Genomic DNA, 22,977 nt, shown 5'->3' with positions numbered 1-22,977 from the left:
CTGTGGAGCATTAATTAATAAATAATTAAAGCTCAGCTTGGCTTTTCTTATCTTATCTCCATACGTTTTGTGATGCTGTACCCTTATTCTTAATGTTTGGTTGACTTGCTAATTCACAACATTTAACAATTTATTATATTGAGCATTTCTTGTAAAATTCTGGAGAACGAAGACCTTCTCCTTGACCCAAAGAGTTACAGTTTAAAGTCTGAATGGACATAAAATTCTGTGGTCATAAAGAAGAGGGGGACAGGGAAAGAAGGGTGCAGAGAGGAGCAAGGAAGGATAAGTAAGGGTAACAAACAATAAGACAACAAAAGAAGTAAAATAGTACATACCAAGGCTGTATTTACACTAAAAAAAATTCACCAAAAAATTCCCCTGGCAGAAGTTCTAGGTCCTGTTTTCAAATATTTATCCGCATGCTTATCTTTAAGCACGTGGGTACTACTGTTGACTTGAATGGGACTTCTTATGTGCTTAAAGCTATTCACATTCGTAAGTGTTTGTAGGATCAGAACCATAGCGTAGTAGGCAAGTTTTCATCATCTCTTACTATCTATTGTGGGTTTAAATCTGTTGAAAAGCAAGTTTTATGGACAGTGTTGGATCCAGCCATAGGAGCCTTGTTTATACTAGAGCTCCCACTAGTTAGAAATTTTTGTAAAACTTCCTAATGTAGATAAGTTTCTTTTAAAAGGATCTTGCTTCTTCATTTCCTCCCTTTCATCCTCTCCCTTTTTGTTTGTCAATTTTGCGATAAGTTTCTCAATCACTGCTGCAAGTTAGGGAGCTTTTTCTGGGCTTGTTTAACATTTTTTTTTTTTCCAACTAAAATACAGACACTGGGGTTTGTTTGTTTGTTTGTTTGTTTGTTTGTTTGTTTGTTTGTTTGTTTGTTTGTTTGTTTGTTTGTTTGTTTAATTCTTGCTTGCATGGTAACTTAGAAAATTAAAACAAATAATTTAAAAAAATACGATATCTATTACTTTATATTCTGCATTTCACTCAGTATGAACAAAGAATAGAGCTATATATTTTTGTTCAGATTTTTATTATCTTGCACTAATACAGTGTTACAGTGCTGTAAATGTTGCAAGGGAACATGTACATCCAAACAAACTATTTTCATTTTTATTGTTATGAAAACTTTTGTTACATTCTGTATAAACTTTCTTTTTAATAAATAACTAAATTTTTTAACTTAAGGATCTTTTAAAAGAACATACTTACCTTGCAAATTTATCATGGTATTTTCCATTTGGAGCATCTGATACATTCTGTTACATTAAATTGTATCAGCAGTGGGTTTTATAAAATGTATGCTTGTTTACTGCAAAGTGCCATTTAAAAATACAAACATTTGAGGGTGTTCACACTGTCTCTTAGAAACACAATAATATAAACAAAATTAGGAGGGAACATAACTTCATAACTAGTCAGAAACATTTACAGTACTTTAGCAGAAACACTTTTGTAGTGCTGAGTGTTTTCATGTGACTTTCAGATATGTACCTTTTGAGGATACAAAGAATACAGTACTTTTTGAGCACACCTAAGTTTGTGTGTTTTGTAAGTGGTGCTGGTAGCCCTAGGCTATTGTTAGAGTTGCCTGACAGTTTCCGTTATAAGACCTTGTTTTTAGTTGTTTATAACTTTACCATACTTCAGCCATTTGGGTTGGAATTTTCCATTTGGGTGTCTGCCTCTGGTAGAACGTTTTTAGAAAATGTCAGCCAAAGCAGTTCAGCCATTTCTGAGAAGAAGTCTGGTAACCTTTTCTTGCAAAAATCTCTAATACCCCCGTGCTTTGGAGCAGGGACTTGACATTTGACAGAAGGTGGTGGCGTTATGTCAAGGATGTGCTGTTTGCTATCTGATGGAAAATTTCCGGAATTTTGGCCAAGTCATTCTTTTAAAAATTCAATTTTACATATGCCACTAGAGACTGTCTAGAGTTTACAATTTAAAGTCTGAATGGCACAACATTTTGGGGCCATAAACGAGGGGGCAGGGGAAGAAAGTTTCAGGGAGGAGCTAAAATCTCCAAAGATTTCATCCGCACATGGCCCAGCCTCTCATAGCCTGCTGTGACCAGATGGCACATATGCCATCCCCACACAGCAACTGAATATGCTCCAGCCCAGGGCAAAAGACTTCCTGAAGTGGTTGCTCCCAGCTGTTCTGGGCTGGGGTGGGTCCAGTGTGGATCTGTCTTTCCTGTCCTCTCAGTTCTTTACCCCCTCCAATTTGCTGGCACTCAAGCAGCGTGGAGTAATCAGTCCTATTCAAATGCAGAGGAGAAACAAGGTGGACCAGTGTAGAGGTAAGGAGTAGATTTGGAAAATGAGTCTGGTGAGACTGGGACTGGAGATAGAGAGAAACTGGGACTGGCTGGGTGGGGAGGCTGGGACTGTGAGCCAGCAGATGAGAGGAAGTTAGAATTGATTGGGCAAGGAGACTGAGAATGAGGAAAACTGGGTGGGGGGTCTGGGGATAGTTGGCTGTTGGTGCAGCACAGATGAGATGAGGAGATGGGAAAAGGGGGAAGACTGTGACTGGCTGGACAAGGAGACTGATACGAGGAATGATTGTGGGAGGGAACAGGAGACATCTGACAATGAGATAGGGTGCAAGAGGGAAATGGGATTGGTTGAGCAGAGAGACTGGAACAAGAAGGCAGAGAGTGGGATGACTGGGACAGGAACTGATCAAGAAAGTCCTATGGCCTGTGTTATACAGGAAGTCAGACTAGATGATCAGAGAGGTCCCTTCTGGCCTTGGAATCTGTGAACCAAAGAGAGGGTTGGGACAGAAGACTGGTTGGATAAGGGATCTAGGAGGGAGACTAGGCCTGGGGGCCAGTTGCAGGGGAGCCAGGAGAGCGAAAGATCCAACAAGGAGCTGAGAAATGGGATTGGATGTAGGGAAGGGGAAAGTCTGGGTGTGAGGGGGACACTGGGACTTACACAGCAAACCCGGAATGGACGAGTGGGACTGGTTGGATGAGGGGATTGGGATGAGAAGCCTGAGGAGTGGAGATTGAGACTGAGTAGAGAAGAGGAGAGTAGGATTGAAATGAGGAGCCATGGGGGGTGGGGCATGTAAAAGAGGGTTGGGACAGGGACAGGGCAGAAGGGGTCAAGCTTTAGGGGAAGGGGCAGAGGAGGAGTCTGCCCTCTAGAAGAGTCACTCCCCTTCACTCCCCTTCAGAAATGGAACCAAAGATTTGTCTCATCATTTTTCTGATGTCAGCAACTGTGAAACCAACTGTGTCTCATCCGCCCTCTAGCGTTGGTTCACATGCAGAATGACAGTCTATTATTCCTATCAGTTACTCAGCTCAAGTGACAAAGGTCTGGGCAGTGAATCCAATCTTGATGGATCACGTGGGTGGCAATATAATGATACATGATGGAATTTGTTTTTTCAGTTTGCTTTCCGTTTAAAAAAACCTGGGAAATTTTGCACAAAAAACTGTTAACAGAACATTATTTAGGTTGCAGTGTGAAGTACTCAAAAGTTTGGAAATGCCAGAATTTGTGTTGTGATAGTAAGTGATCATATAATTAAATACTATTTTTTCCACAGGACCTCTGCCTCATTCAGTGTGCAGGGTGGACCTGCTCTGGGATTGGATGTAGGGAAGAGCTTGAATCAGGGATGTGTAATAAAGAAGTTAATTTTCTGTAGGACTCCTCCCTTATTTGTTGCAAAAATTAGAAGATGTGTAGTGAATGAGGTGAGGGGTTTTAGCTGAATCCCTGCCATAGTTCCTATGGGATGCTGGGCAAGTTACTTAAACCATCCGTTTTTTCAGGTGGTCACTAATGATGTGTTCTGGGTACCCAGCTTGATACCTTGGGGTCTGATTTGCAGAAGTGCCAATATTCAAAGCTGGAGTTGTGCTTTGAGCATATGAAATACTATTTAATGCTAAGTATTCTGAAAAGTCAGGTCCTTGGAATCTCAAACTAGGCACCCAAATTTAGTGCATACTTTGATCTTAATCTCTCCTTGCCTCAATTCCCAATCTGTAAAATGTGGATAATATTACTCCCCTTACCTTTTGTGTGTTGTGAAGATAAATTGATTGGTGTTTTGAGAAGCACTCAGTTACTTGTAGTAATAGGCACCACAGGAAAGCCCATTAGGAACTTAATTCTGTCTTTCATAGCAGGGTTTGAATGATGTACAGTCAGTAAGGCCAGGGGCCACACATTGAACAATGAAGGTTACACAAAATATTGAATAGCTGCTCATTAAGTGAGCACAGTCCATTCTATGCACTGAATAAGATGGGTCTTGCGGAAAAATAGTATGTGATCACGTAATTAAAAACTACCCTAATACATATGCACAAAGGGTCAAATTAAGGTTGTATGGGCAATCTTAATTCTGTCACTTCCTAACTTTGAGTACAATTTGCAACTTTAATGTTAATTTAGTGTGTGTGTAAAATATAGAAATACTTTACAAATATATGCATGCCATTTTCATGTACAGTAAGAACATCTTTATTGAATGCCTGTAATTTAAAAATTAAGTGGAATGACTGGTAGGTGCTCCACAGCTGACTATTCTGGTATTGGAAAAAGTAATTTCAAGAATAGATGCCTAAAGAAATACACCTCTCCCGATGAACAAACATATGCTTTAATGTTTAATCTGTGCTTTGAGAAACTGCAAAGTATGTATTTAAAATTGAAGGCTTATTTTTTTCTCATATCAGTTCTTGCTGTGGGATGTCACAGTTCAGGGCAGCTGCACCTATGTTTCTCCTACATGGTCCCTCAGGGGCACCTACTCTAGGCTCCTGGCTCCTCAGCTGTCACCTCTCTTGGGTAGAGACCAGCGTGTGTCTCTCCCTTCTGACACACATTTTTCAGGGTGCACAGTTCCCTGCCTACACTCTGAGATCTCCAGCAAGCCAGACTGCCTGAAAATTGGTGTATGCAATGTTGGTCTCAGAATATTAGAGAGACAAGGTGGGTGAAGTAATATCTTTTATTAGTTGATGAGAGAGACAAGCCCTCGAGCTTACACAGAGCTCTCACCCATCTTGTCTCTCTACTAACGGGTATGTTTAACTCCACCGCCCTGGATGAATTCTTCTGTGGGGAGTCAGTATTGCCAAACCAAAGCATGCACAAATCATGAGGGTCTTTTTAAAGTATATTTTGGGTTATTTTATATTTGGCTTCTGGTTTTTGTACTTAAGTTCACTTGGTTCACATTTTCAAGCTTTGCTTATGACCATTAGCTTTAGAAGCGTTATTATTAAATGAAAGCAGAGTTTCCCATGTAATTAAATGATTCCAGAAGTTAGAGCTTCAAGAAAAATACTACATATCCCAGGACCCATGATAAAATTACAAGAGTCTGCAGTTGTGGGGAGATACTATCCACTTCCCAAAATTTACACTGTAGACTAATAGACTTCAAGGCCAGAAGTTACCATCGTGATCATCTAGTCTGACTTCCAGCACATCACAGGGCACAGAACCTCACCCAGCCATTCCCATAATAGACCCATAACCTATAGCTGAATTTAAAGACTTCAGGTTGCAGAGAATCCACCATTTATTCCAGTTTAAAATCTGCAAGTGTCCCATGCCCCGTGCTGCAGAGGAAGGCGAAAAGCCTTTAGGGTCTTTGCCAATCTGACCTGGGGGACAATTCCTTCCCAACCCCAAATATGGTGATCAGTTGGACCACAAGCATGTTAACAAGACCCACCAGCTAGACATTTGGGAGAGAATGCTCTGTAGTAACTCAGGGTATGTCTATGCAGCAAAGAAAATCCTGCAGCTGACCTGTGCCAGCCAATCCGGGCTTGCCGGGCTTGGGCTGAGGGACTGTTTCATTGCTGTGTGGACTTCCAAAGCAATCTCATCATACCATCTTCTCTGTAAACTTAACACATTTCAGCTAGGTACAATATTATTCACTCTCTGGGTAAAATTTTCAAAAGCCTCTTGATCACATAGGCACCTAAATGACTCAGACACTTTTGAAAATGGGACATAGATTTCTAAGTCACTTAAGTGCTATTAAAAATTTTACCCTTCCTGTCTTACACTGTCCTTGTTTGAAATGTTAATTGCCTGCCACTGCATTCAGTCTCAGTTGTTGCTACTTTGTAAACTAATTTCTATATGAAACATCTGTCTCAGACTGTCCTTGTTTTTTCTGTGGTGTCTGTTGCCATAGTATGTAAGTGTTGACTGTGCTATATAAATGTAAGATTATTGACTAAGATTTTTAGTAAAGACTAATGACTTTGGGTGCCCAATTTGAGATCCTGGATTTACAGAAATTACTGGTTACCAGTCCTCTGAAATTCTAGACTCCTTTAAGCTGTCTCAGGGTAGGTACTTAAAAATGGAGAGAACCAAAATCACTAGATACTTTTAAAAATCTTGAACTTTAACATTTGCATGTCAGCATAAAGATTTTTTTCCCCCTGTGGGTTTAATGTACATTTCTTTTTTTCATTCCTCAAAGGTGCTTGGGGAGCCCGAGGGCCTCCCTTTCCTTCCACCCCTCCTCCCCCCCCCTTCTAATCTCATGCATGCTGTGTCGCAGTGATTCCCTTTACAGCACAGTAGTATCAGGGAGACGTACTCTCTGTGGAAACCTAAAACACACTACCGTTTACTTTCCTGAGTGGATTAGAAAACCAGCAATTTGCAAAGCCTCTTTCTCTTTTTCTGAACACGCTGTTTCTTCTGTACTCTTGCCTGTCATCAGCCTAGAAGTAAGGGACTGGGCAAGACATTGAAATTTGGATCTCCTTTGTGGCAGCATATGTTGTCCTTCCATTAGACCTCTCTGGGCTGTATTTTATTAGGTTTTATGGTAGTATGAAGATAATTCATCTGTAAACAAATGTCATAATATGCATGCTGAAAAGACTAATCCATTCAAGGGCTGTGCTAGTCTTTAGTTTTTTAAATGGTCAAATAACTATTTGCAGTAATTACACTCGTGTAAATGTGTTGCTTTCCGCAAGAAACTTTAGGCAAAAGGACAATCAGTGGAGTGTCCAAGTAACTTAATCTTTGCTTGCTCTAACTGCAATTTATGGAAATTCTTAGAGGCAAACTCTGATCCCATGTCTTCTGGATGCAGAAGGCCCTGGACACAACAGGAATTATGTGATTTGGTGTGCACAGAGGGGAGGGAATGAGGTCATGTGGGATTTGCTATTTTAAAACTCTGTGGTAACACTTGGGTATGCTTTTAGGCCTGGATTTTTAAAGGTATTTAGACTGATTTAGGAGCCTGTCTTATTTTCAAAAGGGGGTTTAGGCACTAAAGAGCCTAAGTCCCATTTTGGCTTCTAAATCAGTTAGGGGTTGTAATATTGTAAACCCCTGTGAGACTGGGACTAGAGGGGCTTGGAGCAAACAGCCCAAGGTTGAGGGAGTCCAGGCAAAGCTGTAGGAAAATATTTCAGTGCCCATCTTTCCCTGCTTAAGCTGCTCCTGCAAGAGTTGTGCTAGCTTTAGTTTCTGGCTAGCTCCTCCCTGCAGTTTTCCCCCAAACCTACCTGCTATGGAGAGAGGTGACTGCATGGGTCCCAGTGTCCCTGGAGAGTGGCTACCCTGCACAATTCTGGGTCTGAGGAGGTGGGTGAGGTGGCCCTGACTAGGGGCCCCATTCTCCCCCAGTGCAACAGTGCATGCTTAAGTTGCTTCTGCTGCTGCCCTACCAGCTTGTCTATAGATACTATTTTTGTATTAACAAAAATCTTTCTCCCACCCCTCTTGATCATTTAAGATACGCTGTGATTGCTTTTGGCTGTGCCAGCTGTCCCAAACTTACCTGTGGGCGTGAAGGCTGTGGAACTGAGTTCTGCTACCACTGTAAACAGATTTGGCATCCAAACCAGACCTGTGATGCGGCTCGTCAGGAAAGAGCCCATAGTCTACGCCTGAGAACAATTCGTTCTTCATCTATTAGTTATAGCCAGGAGTCTGGAGCAGCAGGTATTTATGACCATGTGTGTATGTAGAATGTCTTACTAATACAATTACATGACTACTTACTTGATTAATATTACAAAAGACAGAAATATGTGATGACTTCATTAGCTTCCAGCCCCTCATTCCTTCTTATTTTTGTACCAGTTTCAGAACCATAAAACATTAATATAACTTTAAAAAGTGCTGAATTTTTCTAATACGGGAAATTTTTGGTTTTCAGTAATGGTAAAATCATGAGGGTGTAGAGCTGATGGCTTCAGTTGTTATAAGCCATTTTGAAATCATGAATTATTTTATCGTTTAAAAGTGTAAACTCAGTGAACTTGCAGCCAAGCATTCTTGAAGTACTGCTGGCTGATTGGAGCCACTCTTCCCAATTATATAACTTCTGCAGCTGAAACACAACATTCTGTGGGTGGGGTTTTGACAAGGTTTCTAATAACTAATAGTGGTATAAATAGACATCAACAAGCAGGACGGTTATTGATTTAAAAACAAAACAAAACTAGAGTTTGACAGGTCTGCTACCAAGACCCACACCTGTTAGGCTATGTATACATACTCCACATGAAAAATATATTGAGGTAGTTTCTGCTCGTCAATAAAGTGCTTCTGCGGTCGGGCAGCCAGAAATCAAAGAACCTAGACATCTGAAAATTAACTCTTTTGCAACTGTTACTGAGTAAAGAGGAATTCTTGACTAATCAGTGGAGCAATGACTTGGTTGCCTGTTTTGTCTGACAAGCTACATCAAATTAAACTCTCTTGTTGGCTTATCCCTCTCTGACTTTTCTCTCTGACTGGGCTAATTAGATATATCGGGGGAAAGATTCTCTACTGTATTCTGTGTCCAGTTATGTCTCCCTGATCTCTGCCCTCACCTAGGGACAGTTCTTGCTTGGGGGAAGTCTGGATCTGGTCTCCTAAAAGCTACATGCCCCTTGGGAATAGGTAGCATGCACCATACCCTCATCACTCCCTCTTCCTGTGTAACAGAGTCTGTGGGGAAGATGGTGTAAGAGCTGGCTCTGCTGACTCTACACCTGCTGCAGACTCTCCTATGCTAGGCATATCCCCATCAGAGGGAATTTGCAGGAATTTTCCACTGCCCCGTTTTCTTCATCAAAAGCCTACTCAACTGAGCCGCCTCTGCAGCAGGGCCAGCAAATTATTTCTGACCAGCTAACCAGCAGGGCATGCTTTACATAACTAATGTTGCTACATGGGGTGATTTACACTGCATGGTGAGTGAATTGCTTGTCCTGTAATTCTGAATCAGAGTAGCAGTCTGGGAAATGGTGCAGGTTACAACAGAAAGAGTCTTGTCAGCATGCTATGTCTTGTCTTTTGCTACCATTAAAGTTACTCTTTGGGAAACTTTCATTTTTACTCTATGGTCCCTCACTTGTCAGTGATGGAAAGAAACCTTTAGCAATATTTTCAGTATTAAGCTCGGTTAGGAGCACTAGATAGATCCTGATTTGTCTGTTTTTGTAACAAATATAAATTTAAATTTATCTGGTTTGGGGAGCAAGAGCATTAAAGGAGGCCATGGAGTGGAGCAGAGGGGTGAAAAGAGAACAAAAGATATGGAACATTGAAGGTGAAATGCATATTAAATATGAAGAAGAAATAAGGGTGGGGACTCAGGAGTGAAGATTACAGAAGTATGATATGTGAAGAGGATTATATGTAGAGATTGCCTGTCATCAATCGTGTTTATTAATGTGCCTGTTTAATATCTAACAGATATTTTATTGACTTGGAAAATCTTTAAGGGGTGTATGTGGGTATGTGTGTGTTAAGCTATTGATCTATTTAAATATGATCTATTATTCTGTATTTTAATTTGTCACAGTGATTAGTTCTATTTATTTATGGTTTGAGCTGTACAAAGCCAAATGGTTGTGACCAAAAGCCACCTGCAATTAAGGATTTAGTAAAACATGTTTATAACAAATATTTAGATATGTCCGCATCAGAACTGCTATTGACCGGTCAAATCTCCTAAGTATCTCTTGTCTGTATTTAGATAAATTTTACTTTCTCATAGAAATAGTATGATCGTAATGTTTCTTTTTAAACAGCTGATGACATAAAGCCATGCCCGCGTTGTGCTGCTTACATAATAAAAATGAACGATGGAAGCTGCAACCACATGACTTGTGCTGTGTGTGGTTGTGAATTCTGTTGGCTCTGCATGAAAGAGATCTCAGATTTGCATTATTTAAGGTATGTTTAAGAAAAATAGTTATAGCTATAGATTATATGAGACTAAAAGTTGTTCAGTTTAGCATTCAGCATGTTACATACATCCTGTTTCCTGGTTTTACATTACTTTACTATCCCTTGTTTTGACTTCTTGTAACTTCAGTAGTGATTGGAGTGTCATACTAATGCAGACTATTCTGCTTGGATAAATAATTATTCTGTGCTAAAATATCTAGGGCCAGGTTGTCCGGTCAGCCAAAGGCCATCTTGTGTCTCAGCAGAGTAGAGAATTAAGCCTCTAGTGTTTATGTATGAGAAACAGAATAATTTTTTTTTATTTAGGTACTTAAAATAGTCACTTTGTTCATCTTATTTCAGAAAATAAAAATCAAATGTTCTCTCTCGTTTTATTTCAAGCTCAGAAAGATGGATGGATACTTAGTGTGACTAAATGAAATGCTTTGAATGTTCACAGTAACTACTTTTACTGCTGTTTTAGTGCTGACCAGTTATTTTGAGTGTTAACTTGATATAATTGGAAGTTATAATTTCCATATGGAAGTGATAAACTTGTGTTAGCACTGAGTAGTACAAGACATTCATAATGCCTTGCAAAGGACTTTGGAGCATCTGAAAGGTCTAAGAAATAGTTTGTAAACACTCAGTCCCCATCTATGAATTTTACTAGATATTGAAATGTCTTACTGTAACTTATCAGTGGTTTATTTCAAAGCAGTTGTATGTGCTTATTTACGATTTCTTTTTATTAGCCCATCAGGTTGTACATTTTGGGGAAAGAAACCATGGAGCCGTAAGAAGAAAATACTGTGGCAACTGGGAACGCTTGTTGGAGCTCCAGTAGGAATTGCTTTAATAGCTGGCATTGCTATTCCTGCTATGATTATTGGAATCCCTGTCTACGTGGGGCGTAAGGTAGAGTGCACTATGCATCTTACCTTTCTTCTGGTTTTAAAATGTGACACTCTTGAAAGTGTGCATTGTTGTAGTTTCAGTTGGCTCTGGTCACCATTCCTTCTCAAATATGTTCATGCGTAACTTTACATTAAAAATTTTTGAAAAATGGTTAGCAGCCTCATTCATGATGGGCCCCGTTTTTCAAAATATGACTCTTCTGTTTCCACACATAGAAGCCAAAATATTAAAAATGGATTCCTATAATTAGGCTCATGAACCCTTCCTTAAGCACCTAAATAGGTGGCCTGATTTTAAAAAGTCCTGAGTTTCCAATCTCTCTAATCCTGCTCTGAGTTGGGCAATACAGAGGAAAAGGTGGTTAAAAAAAAATTCCTGTCTTTTCCCTCAGGCTCCTGAGCAAGAAAAAAGCCATTGACATTTTAGTTGAAAATGCTTCTGTATATGTATGTGTGTTCCCACACATTTGTGTCCGTACTTTGTGGCTTCTAAATTCACGTGAGTCACTAGGGTATATACATTTACTGATCAAGTGCTATTATCCACAGCTAAACTCAATGTTCTTGTTGATATAGGAATAGACAAGGAATTACCAACTACTTATTCGTTAATGTAATATCTTTCCTTCAGCAATAAGAGTTACAGCCAAGACTACTGGTGCAAAGCAAATAAATAATTACACAAGAATAATTTGATCTTTTCCTAGTTTGTAATTCAGGCTCAAAAAGTGAATTATCCAGAGACCTTTGAAATGCTGGTTTTGGAAATGTGAAGGTGCCAGATCTCTCACTTGAGTTATGCTATCTGTGACTTATTAAATCCTAAGGTTATTTTATGCTACTTTATCACCTTGAAACCCCTTTTCATGTCCCACTTTATAAAAACTAAGTCATTAACTTAACAAGATTTTGTCATTGGTTAATATTTAAAATGGTGATTGAAAGTAAGAGACATTAATGATTTCTCTCTCTAAGTTGATAACCGCTACATAAATAATATTTGTAAACGGTGCATATATGATGTGACGGTCTATACCCTTTTTACAAGACTATGATAAATTTTATACAAAGTATGCCTTGTGAGGTATCATTTGAAAGCTTATCATTTGCTAATCATTATTGTCCTGGTAAAATATGTATGGTAACAGTGTGTAAAGTTAAGATCCCACTGTATGACATTACTGAGACATATTCCAAGTTTAGAAAAGCAGGCATAAACCGGTTCCTCAAAGACAAAAGGCATACTGACACCTCAGCCAGGTGTCAACAAAATCATACGGTCTATCAGCTGGTTAAGCAGCCATTCTTTCGAAGGAAAAAGAGTGTAAGTGAGGAATTTATATCTTGGCAACCAAAAACAGCTGGAAGTTCCCGTCCCACAGACTTTGTCTCCTGAATCTCAGCTGGAGATGATTTTCTCAGAAAAAGAAAAGTATAAAGAATGAGGAAATTAGGCTCCAAATCATCTCTCATCTTTTCTCTACTCATGGCATCAACAGTTGAAGGACAAAGAAGCATCATGGGACTAGGGAGGGATCCTGGCTGAAAGATTCAGTCATTAAGATTGCTTAGAACATGTGGTGAGAGAGACCTTTTGCTTGAATTCACTTAGCTTGTTAAGTTAAATATTAGTTGCGTTTTACCTTTTATTTCATTGTAACCAATTCTGATTTTATGCCTCATTGCTTGTAATCAATTAAAATCTATCTTTTTGTAGTTAATAGACTGAATTAGATAAAACAAGTTTGTTTGGATTGAAGTGTTTGGAAAGCTTCATTTGGAATAACAAGATTTGTACATATTATTTTCTATTAATGAAATGATGGACTTTGTATGAGCTTGTATTGTCCAGGAGGGTGCTGGGTGCACATTTCTGGGGGAAAGTGTGGCACTGGGAGTTTGCTGGTGTTGCCCTGCAGTGTAATTCATGAGTGGCTGGCTATAGCACTCCTACAGCATATAGCTGGAAGTGATGTACATGCTGGAGGCTGTGTATGGGTAGACCCAGGAGTGGTTGCTCTCACAGCGAAGCAGTGTAAAAGGCACTCCAGGTTGGAGAATTGAGGGAACACAGCTGTCCCTCAGTCCAGATTGTACCCTGGGGAAAGTCTCAGTGGTGCAGCAAGAAACGGTATATGCACAGCTTGTTATTTTGGGTGAAGATCACACTTTAAGCACTGGTGTAGTAATTTTAAGCGAGTCTCAAGTGTGGTGGCTGGAAACAATCTAAGAAGGATTACAGTTTGGTTTCTGTTTGCTTATTTTGGGTAAGGGAAATAGAAACAGTAAAGCATAAAAGTGAGCAAAAGTGAAACAATTGCAAAGTTAAAGCTGGCCAGCAAGCAGGCAGCAGAAAAAGAGAGAGAATGGCAAAATGTGGAGAGCACAAATGAGACTGAAAGATGCAGCTGCTGCATGGAAAGCTGAAGAAGCCACCCGTAGAAGAGCCATAGAACCGAAGGAACAGAAAGCTGAAGCCTATAAGTGAGCCATGGAGCTGAGATAACAAGACACTAAGGAGAAGGAGAGGAAATACAATCTGGAACTGACAGAATAGCATGGGAAGATCCCAGTGTTACCACCATCTTCCTTAACTCAAGGAATCCACAGCTGGGACCAGCTGTGTCTTGCACACAAAAAGTCAAACTGCATTAAGGGCTACTTCTGCATTTTGAAAAGCTTTGTGAAGTTCATAAGATTCCCAAAGAGAAGGTGGTCCCGACACTGGTTGCAAAACTGTCTGGTAAAGCTTTGAATGTATTTAATGAATTGCCAATTCAAGAAGCTGTGATTATATTCTAAATTTAAGGAAACTGTTTTACCAAAGATTTCAATTCACTCCTGAAGTGTATAAGGTGAAATTTAGAAATCTTAAGAGTGCTGGCATGAGTCATAGTGAATATGTTGTAAGATGTGTGATCTAATAAGAAAATAGGTAAAAAGGAAAGATTGAAAATTATGACCAATTGTTTGATTTCATTGCTCAAGAACATTTCTTGAGTATATGCACTGATGTAAAAAATTGTCTGTGGGATAAATCTGTAGCAAAGATGGCTACACTTTTGAACAAGCCCTGATGTCCCTTGAGCGCAAGCCACAGAAGTAGGGACACAAGCCCAGCGTAAAGGAGAGATCCTGTTTTACCCCTGAGAAAAAGGAGGGTGATTGGGAGCCTGAGCACTTCCCTTTATATCCCTCTTCCCTGCACAAATCATTACTCTCCTGGGAATTTCAATCATAAACCTCCTGTGAAGGAGGAGGGACCAAAAAGTGCTACCAGTGTAATTCTGTGGCCCTTGCCTGTAATTCAGGAGGCATTTTTAAGAGTAGCAATGGACAGTGTGGGCTCTATGCCACACCCTACCTGCCCAGGGAATAAATATATCATGGTGATGGTGGATTTTGCCTGTAGATATCCTGAAGCAGTAGCTCTATCTAGCACTGAAGCAAAAACTCTAGCAAGAGCCCTTCTCACTGACTTTAGCAAGGTTTTCCCAAGGAGATTTTTTTTGATCTTGGGTCAAATTTCATGTCACATCTATCCAGAGAGCTAAGGAACTTCTGTGGGGTGAAACAACTAAAAACTGCCCCATATCACCCAGAAACCAATAGTTTGGTGGAAAGATTAAATGGGACCCTAAAATCCATGCTGGGAATGTATGCAAATAAAAGGGTTCAAAATTGAGACAAATTGTTACCCTTTTTTTGCTGTTTGCTTACATTACAGAGAAGTGCCCAAGAATCAATGGGGTTCTCCCCATTTGATCTCTTATGGAAGGAAAGTGAGGGGACCCCTAGATCTCATCAGAGACTCCTAGGAAGGGAATACTGAAGTAAAAGCCAGAGACGGAATACGTACAGAGGTTCAGAAAAAAGTTAAGATATGATGGGTATTGTTCAAGCTAACCTCAAAGACAGTCAGTTCAAACGAGAAGCATGGTATGATAAAAATACTTGTAAATGCTCTTTTGTAATAGCAGACTTGGTGTTAAACCCTGTGAAAAGGTACAAAATGCAAAATTTTTGGGAAGGACCTTTTGAGGTCACAGAAGTGGTAAATGAAGATACATATCATGTTAAAAAGCCTCATTCATGATAATGCTGTCCCACAGCTAGTACATGTAAACAGACATAAAGCCTATCACACCAGGGAAGCCATGGTAAAAATGATCTGCTGTGTAGAAGGGGAAACTGGCACATACTACCTCATTGATTTGATGGCTGAATGCCAAAATAACTCAATTCTGGAAAGCACTGTCTGCAGTGAGTTAACAACAGTTGAAAGAGCATGGGTGTGGTCAGTGCTGCAGAAATACAAAGAGGTATTTTCTAACAAGCCAGGAAAGACACTTGCTAACACAAGATTGTTACAAAAGGACCATAGCCACCTCCCAGCAGACCCTACAGGGCCACTGGCAAGATACAAAAACAAATTTCATGCAGAAATACAAAACATGGATCTCGGAGCGATTAAAGAATCTGACAGCTGTTGGGCATCACCTGTGGTCTTCGTCCCTAAGAGAGACAATACTGTAAAGTTTTGTGTTGATTGTAGAAAACTCAAAGCTGTTGTTGTATCACATGTATGTCCCATGCCTAAAATTGATGATATGCTGGACATTTTAAGCAAAGATAATTATCTCCGTTCTTTTGACTTAACGTGAGGTTACTGGCAAATCTCTTTGGATGAGGATGCACAGAAAAAATTTGCTTTTGTCACTGATATAGGAGTCTGAATTCACAGTGTTACCTTTTGGTTTAATTAAGGCTGGTGCCACCTTTCAGAGGCTGGTCAACTGAGTGTTAAATGGTTTACAGAACTCTGTCAAGTGAGTGTTAAATGATTTACAGAACTTTGCAAGAGCATGTCTGGGTGACATTGCAGTGTTTAGTAACACTTGGAATGATCACAAAGAACACTTCAGAATTGTGCTGTCAAAACTCAAGGAGCTGGGCTAACCATAAAAGCCTCTCAGCGTAAAACTGAAGCAGCCAGAGTCCCATATACTTTGAAAATTGAAGCCATTGTAAATTGGCCTGTGCCCCAAACAAAAAAAAAGTTCCATCTTTCATGGGTCTGGTAAACTATTACAGAAGGCTTGTGCGTGGGTTCAGTGACATTGTATCTCCAATAACAGATTTATGTAAAAAGACCCAGCCAAATAGAGTCATTTGGACAAAAGCATGACAGAAAGGAAAATCCTGTCTGAAAAGCCTGTTCTAGATAACCCTGATTTTGACAAAATGTTGGAACTGTGTAGAGATGCATCAGACATTGGTCTGGGTGCAGTGCTAATGCAAATGGAAGAATAATAAGCACCCAATTGCTGCCTTAAGCAAAAAATTGACAACTGTTCTTTCATAGAAAAGGAATGCTATGCTATGGTGTGGGCAGTTAAGCAACTGAAGCCCTACCTTTTTAAATAAAAAGTTCAGAGTCTTAACAGATCATTCACTATTGGTCTGGCTAAACAGAACTAAAGGTTCAAATTCCAAGCTTCTGCGCTTGAGCCTCATACTTGAAGAGTTTGATATGGATATTGTGCAGCTAAAAGAAAAAAGAAAATATGGTGGCAGATATCCTATGCAGGAAAGGGGGCCCTGACCTACTGCCTGTGGGTGAGCCACTGGCTGATCCTTCTGCAGCTTTGTAAGGGGGGTGGAGGTGATAGTCTGTACCCTCATGTGCACCCATTTTACAAGACTGTGATAAATTTTATACAAAGTATACCTTGTGAGGTATCATTTGAAAGCTTATCGTTTGCTGATCATTATGGTCCTGGTAAACTATATGTGGCAACACTGTATGCAAAGATAAGATCCCACTGTATGACATTACTGAGACACATTCCAAGTTTAGAAAAGCAGGCACAAACCAGTTCCTCAAAAACAAAAGGCATACTGACACCTCAGCCAGGTGTCAACAAAATCAAATGGTCTATCAGCTGGTTAAGCAACCATTCTTTGGCAGTAAAGGGTGTGAGTGAGGAATTTACATCTTGGCAAAAAAAAAAAAAAAAAAAAAAACCCACCCCAAAACAGCTGGAAGTTCCCGTCCCACAGACTGTCTCCTGAACCTCAGCTGGAAATGATTTTCTAAGAAAAAGAAAAATATAAAGAATGAGGAACAAAAGCCTCAAATCATCTCTCCTTTCATCTCTACTCACGGCATTGAGAACACTTGAAGGATAAAGAAGCATCATAGGACTGGGGAGGGATCCTGGCTGAAAGATTCAGCCAGTAAGACTGCTAGAACATGTGGTGAGAGAGACCTTTTTGCTTGAATTCACTTAGCTTGTTAAGTTAGATATTAGTTGCGTTTTACCTTTTATTTCATTGTAACCAATTCTGATTTTATGCCTCATTGCTTGTAATCACTTAAAATCTATCTTTTTGTAGTTAACAGACTGAATTAGATAAAACAAGTTTGTTTGGATTGAAGTGTTTGGAAAACTTCATTTGGAATAACAAGATTTGTGCATATCATTTTCTATTAATGAAATGATGGACTTTATATGAGCTTATATTGTCCAGGAGGGTGCTGGGTAGTGTAAGACGCACATTTCTGGGGGAAAGTGTGGCACTGGGAGTTTGCTGGTGTTGCCCTGCAGTGTAATTCATGAGTGGCTGGCTATAGCACTCCTACAGCATATAGCTGGAAGTGATTTACATGCTGGAGGCTGTGTATGGGTAGACCAGGAGTGGTTGCTCTCTCAGCGAAGTAAAGCACACCCCAGGTTGGAAAATAGAGGGGACACAGCTGTTCATCAGTCCAGATTGTACCCTGGGGACTGTCACACATAGGAATTACGGGGACTTCTAATACTTATGCTTCCTTTTTAAAAATGAATTTACACAATGTGAAATCACTGAGAAAGATGTATTATTTAATGTCCTGCGTCGAGAGGCTAACTTTTGAGGAGGAGTGTATAAATAAAGATTTAAATTAATAGTGTATAGTCTCTAGCTGAGAGCATACAACAGACTGCTCTATTGCAGAACAGAGCCAGAACTATTTACGTCACCCCTTTCATCTTTGCAGCAGTTTATCAGTGATGTGCAATGTATCCTAAAACCCTCTTCTTCCTTTCTTCTTCCCTCAAGATTCACAATCGATATGAAGGCAAAGACATTTCAAAGCACAAACGAAACTTGGCTATTGCAGGTGGTGTAACCTTGTCTGTAATTGTTTCTCCAGTTGTAGCTGCAGTAACTGTAGGTAAGCAAATACCACCACTGCATGGCAGTGTAGTGCCTTACAACCAAGCGTTTGAGAAGACTTTACACTCATTAATAAATCGCCCTCAGCGAATTTGGAGGTATTAGCTCCATTTTACAGGTGGGGAGATGGCGGGATAAAAAATGTTGTGATTTGCCCTAGCTTACACGGTAAATTGTACTGGAACAGAGACAAGTGCGAAGACTTCAGAGATGCAGCATCTGAATGAAAAGCTGTAAAACGCTTCTTTAATCTTATAATTTTTCAAAGTGAAGCTGTTTTCAGATTTTCACAAATCTAATTTTTTTCTGAAAAAAAAAAAAAAAAATCTCATTTAAAACTGCTTTAAAAAGTTACTCTAAAAATGGCACCATGAGGTCTGTATGTGTGTGCCAGTGATTCTGGATATTTGGAATTCTACGTGCATTTAATTATTTTTTTTAAAAAAAATAAATCCTTAATATCTGATGCTGCAAGCTCAAATTTGTTCTTTGGGAGACAAACTGGGTTCTTTCCTTCTCACACGTCCTTTTCACTGAGGGTAGCGTTGAAGAAAAATAGAGTTGCAGCTGGGGCCACCCTCTCCTTATCCCCCCAGCACACACTTGATCCAGAACTGTGCAGGGAAGACACCCTACAATCGGGGGATACTAGGAGCTGGGTGGAGCCTTATCTCCCCCCGACCCCATAACTATTCCTCCTTGAGGGAGCGGAAACTACAGAGAGGAGCCAGCTGGAAACTCCTACCAGTAGGAGCAGAAGCAGCCAAAGCAGGGACCTCTGTCTGAACAGAACTGTCTACAGTTTTGGTTGGACTTCCTTTTGCTGATCGGCTGTCTGCTCCAATCCTCCCCCTATCCCTGCCACAGTCTCTTCATCCCAGCCTCACTCCATACCTGTCCTCTCACTGTCTTCTCCCCTGCTCTGTCCATCTCACTTGCGTTTGTTTTTCTTTCCATCTAGCTTACCCCCTCCAAAGTAAAACCACTCAAGGAACAAAACAAAACAAATTGGTGGAATGCTGCTCGCCGTGAGGGTGGCGGGCCAGGCCTAGCCCAGCCCAGCCCAGCCTGCCCTTCTACTACACTTTTTACTGGCTTTGTTCCTCAGTTTTCTCTTTTGATATGTAAACTGAGATAATTGGATATGGAATCACTGAGTTACATAAATGTGAAAACCCCACAATGACACTTTCTTATGGGCTGATCTTACCTCCATTGAAGTCAGTAGCAAAGCTTTTTCTGATTCAGTGGGAGCAAGATCAAGCCCTTACTTATATTGGCAGTACTAGGCATTTGTGGTTTTAAAGGTATTTGAAATAGTTTCTGGCTATTGCTAGTCACTCACATAAGAAAAGTTTTTAATACTCCTTTAATAAAGCTTATGAAATCATTTAAGTATAATATGTATTTGTAATGCACATAGTGCATATGCCTACTCATCCAGCACCATGCTCCTCTTGGTCTCCCATTGTTGGCAGGAGAACCTTTTGCTGTCTGGAACAGTTTTCCAGTTTCACTCCACCTTAACGACTTGCCATCTGTTCTCAGATCTTACCTGAAAACCAAATGCTTTCTTCATTTCTTCTTCCTCTTCTATAGCTTTATTTTAACTGTGCATTATTAAATAATGTAGTTACAAAACCTGGGATGTTTTTAAAAGAGATGCTAAAGGAAATAATTATATTAAATGAAAAACTTCATATTTTTTCTTGTAGGTATTGGTGTTCCTATTATGTTGGCCTATGTGTATGGAGTTGTTCCCATCTCCCTCTGTCGCAGTGGAGGTTGTGGGGTATCTGCAGGCAATGGAAAGGGTGTCAGGATAGAATTTGATGATGAAAATGATATAAATGTTGGTGGAACAAATGCAGCAGTAGGTGAGAGAATTCAATATTTTATTTTTTTTCTGTAAATTTAGTGCTTTGTAGCACTTGCCACGTTTGAAAGCCTAAGACACCAGAGATCTTTCTTTGCAGAAGAACTACAGTGCAGGTAACAAAACTGCAAGACACCTCATTCTGCCTTATCTATCTATGTGCCTAAACTGCCTATTAAAAGACCCATCTCCAGGGATGAGGGTAATTTTGTTTCCGTGCCATGGTGTTCTTTGTAATTCAGGCACCTGCCTACCGGGACATGGACTGAGCCCACTACACTTGTTTTCTGTTCTATATAGGTTCTTAAACAACCCTCCTCACTGTAGTATCTAAGGCCTGGTTTACTCTGGCCACGGATTTCGGTGGCAGTCAATGGGAATACGCAAGCTATGTACAGTAAGTTTGCGTATCTCCTGTCAACTTCCTAAGGTCTGCTTACCGCTGTGTCTCCACTGTGCTGCACCGATGGGAAATGCCCTTCTGTCGATGCAGTACTACACTTCTTGCCGGGGTGGATTAACAGAGTTGACTTCTTAGTTCGATTGAGCGAGTCTTCATAGAATCATAGCATTGGAAGGGACCCCAGAGGTCATCTAGTCCAACCCCCTGCTCAAAGCAGGACTAACCTCAGCTAAATAAGCCCAGAGAGGGTTTTGTCAAGCCGCAGCTTAAAAACCTCTAAAGATGGAGATTGCACCACCTTTCTAGGTAACCCATTCCAGTGTTTCACCACCCTCCTAGTGAAAAACTTTTTCCTAATGTCCAACTTAGATCTCCCCCACTGCAATTTGAGACGGTTGCTCCTTGTTCTGTCATCTGCCACCACTGAGAACAGCCTAGCTCCATCCTCCCTGGAACCCCCTTTCAGGTAGTTAAAGCCTGCTATCAAATCCCCCTCATTCTTCTCTTCTGCAGACTAAACAAGCCTAGTTCCCTCAGCCTCTCCTCATAAGTCTTGTGCTTCAGCCCTCTAATCATTTTTGTTGCCCTCCGCAGGACTCTCTCCAACTTGTACACATCCTTTTTGTAGTGGGGGGCCCAAAACGACACAATACTCCAAATGCGGCCTCACCAATGCCAAATAGAGGGAAATAATCACTTCCCGCGATCTGCTGGCAATGTTCCTACTAATGCAGCCCAATATGCTATTAGCCTTCTTGGCAACCAGGGCACACTGCTGACTCATTTCCAGCTTCTTATCCACTGTAACCCCCAGGTCCTTTTCTGCAGAACTGCTGCCTAGCTCATCGGTCCCCAGTCTGTAGCTGTGTATGGGATTCTTCCATCCAAAGTGCAGGACTCTACACTTGTCCTTGTTGAACCTCATCAGATTTCTTTTGGCCCAATCCTCCAGTTTGCTTAGGTCCTTCTGTATCTTATCCCTACCTTCCAGGGTATCTACCACTCCCCCTAGCTTAGTGTCATCTGCAAACTTGCTGAGGGTGCAATCTACCCCATCCTTCAGATCATTAATGAAGATGTTGAACAAAACGGGCCCCAGCACCGACCCCTGGGGCACTCCGCTTGTGACCGGCTGCCAGCTAGACACGGAGCCATTGATCACTACTCGTTGAGCCCTATGCTCTAGCCAGTTCTCTATCCATTTTATAGTCCATTCATCCAATCCATACTTCTTTGACTTGCTGATAAGAATACTCTGAGAGACCGTATCAAAAGGTTTGCTAAAGTCAAGGTATATCACGTCCACCTCTTTCCCCACATCCATAGAGCCAGTCACCTCTTCATAGAAAACAATCAGGTTGGTCAGGCATGACTTTCCCTTGGTGAATCCATGTTGACTGTTCCTGATCACCTTCCTCTCTTCCAAGTGCCTTAAAATGGATTCCTTGAGGACCTGTTCCATGATTTTTCCAGGGATTGAGGTGAGGCTGACTGGTCTGTAGTTCCCTGGATCCTCTTTCCTCCCTTTCTTGAAGATGGGCACTATATTTGCTTTTTTCCCAGTCATCAGGGACCTCCCCCAGTTGCCATGAGCTTTCAAAGATAATCACCAATGGCTCTGAAATCACATCAGCCAACTCCCTCAGCACCCTCGGGTGCATTGCATCTGGTCCCATGGACTTGTGTATGTCAAATCTTTCTAAATAGTCTTGGACCTGATCCTTTAGCACTGTGGGATGTTCACCTCCTTCCCATTCTGTGCCGCCCAGTGCAGTAGTCTGGGAGCTGACCATGTCTGTGAAAACAGAGGCAAAAAAGGCATTGAGTACCACATCCTCTGTCACTAGGTTGCCTCCCCCATTCTGTAAGGGGCCCACACTTTCCCTAATCTTCCTCTTTTTGGTAACATACCTGTAGAAACCCTTCTCGTTCCCCTTCATGTCCCTTTCTAGCTGCAACTCCAATTATGCTTTGGCCTTCCTGATTTCATTCCTGCATGTTCGAGCAGCATTTTTATACTCCTCCCTAGTCATCTGACCAAGCTTCCACTTCCTGTAAGCTTTTTTGTGTTTAAGTTCACCAAAGACTTCTTTGTTAAGCCAAGCTGGATGCCTACCATATTTGCTATTCTTTCTGCACATCGGGATGTTTTTTTCCTGTGCCCTCAATAAGGTTTCTTTAAAATACAGCCAGCTCTCTTGGATTCCTTTCCCCCTCATATTAGCCTCCCATGGGATCCTGCCCATCAGCTCCCTGAGGGAGTCAAAGTCTGCTTTTCTGAAGTCCATGGTCCGTATCCTGCTGTTCTCCTTTCTTCCTTTTGTCAGGATCCTGAACTTGACC

The 22,977-nt window shown here is 40.8% G+C and overlaps 1 protein-coding gene across 1 annotated transcript in view; it reads left to right on the top strand.

Moving 5' to 3' along the window:
* RNF19A (ring finger protein 19A, RBR E3 ubiquitin protein ligase) overlaps positions 1-22,977 on the top strand; it is a 95,902-nt gene that overhangs the window by 63,555 nt on the left and 9,370 nt on the right. The window contains exons 4-8 of the mRNA XM_067537260.1: positions 7,786-7,994; positions 10,079-10,223; positions 10,973-11,135; positions 18,239-18,353; positions 20,071-20,232. Coding sequence (XP_067393361.1) covers positions 7,786-7,994; positions 10,079-10,223; positions 10,973-11,135; positions 18,239-18,353; positions 20,071-20,232 — 794 coding nt within the window. The remainder of the gene's footprint in view (positions 1-7,785; positions 7,995-10,078; positions 10,224-10,972; positions 11,136-18,238; positions 18,354-20,070; positions 20,233-22,977) is intronic.

This window comes from Emydura macquarii, unplaced genomic scaffold (assembly GCF_026122565.2).
Source record: "Emydura macquarii macquarii isolate MOO-44397 ecotype Brisbane River unplaced genomic scaffold, CSIRO-AGI_Emac_v2 contig_383, whole genome shotgun sequence".
In the NCBI taxonomy this organism is placed as follows: domain Eukaryota; kingdom Metazoa; phylum Chordata; order Testudines; family Chelidae; genus Emydura; species Emydura macquarii.
Note: the sequence above shows the minus strand (reverse complement) of the source record. Positions and strands in the feature narration are given on the sequence as shown.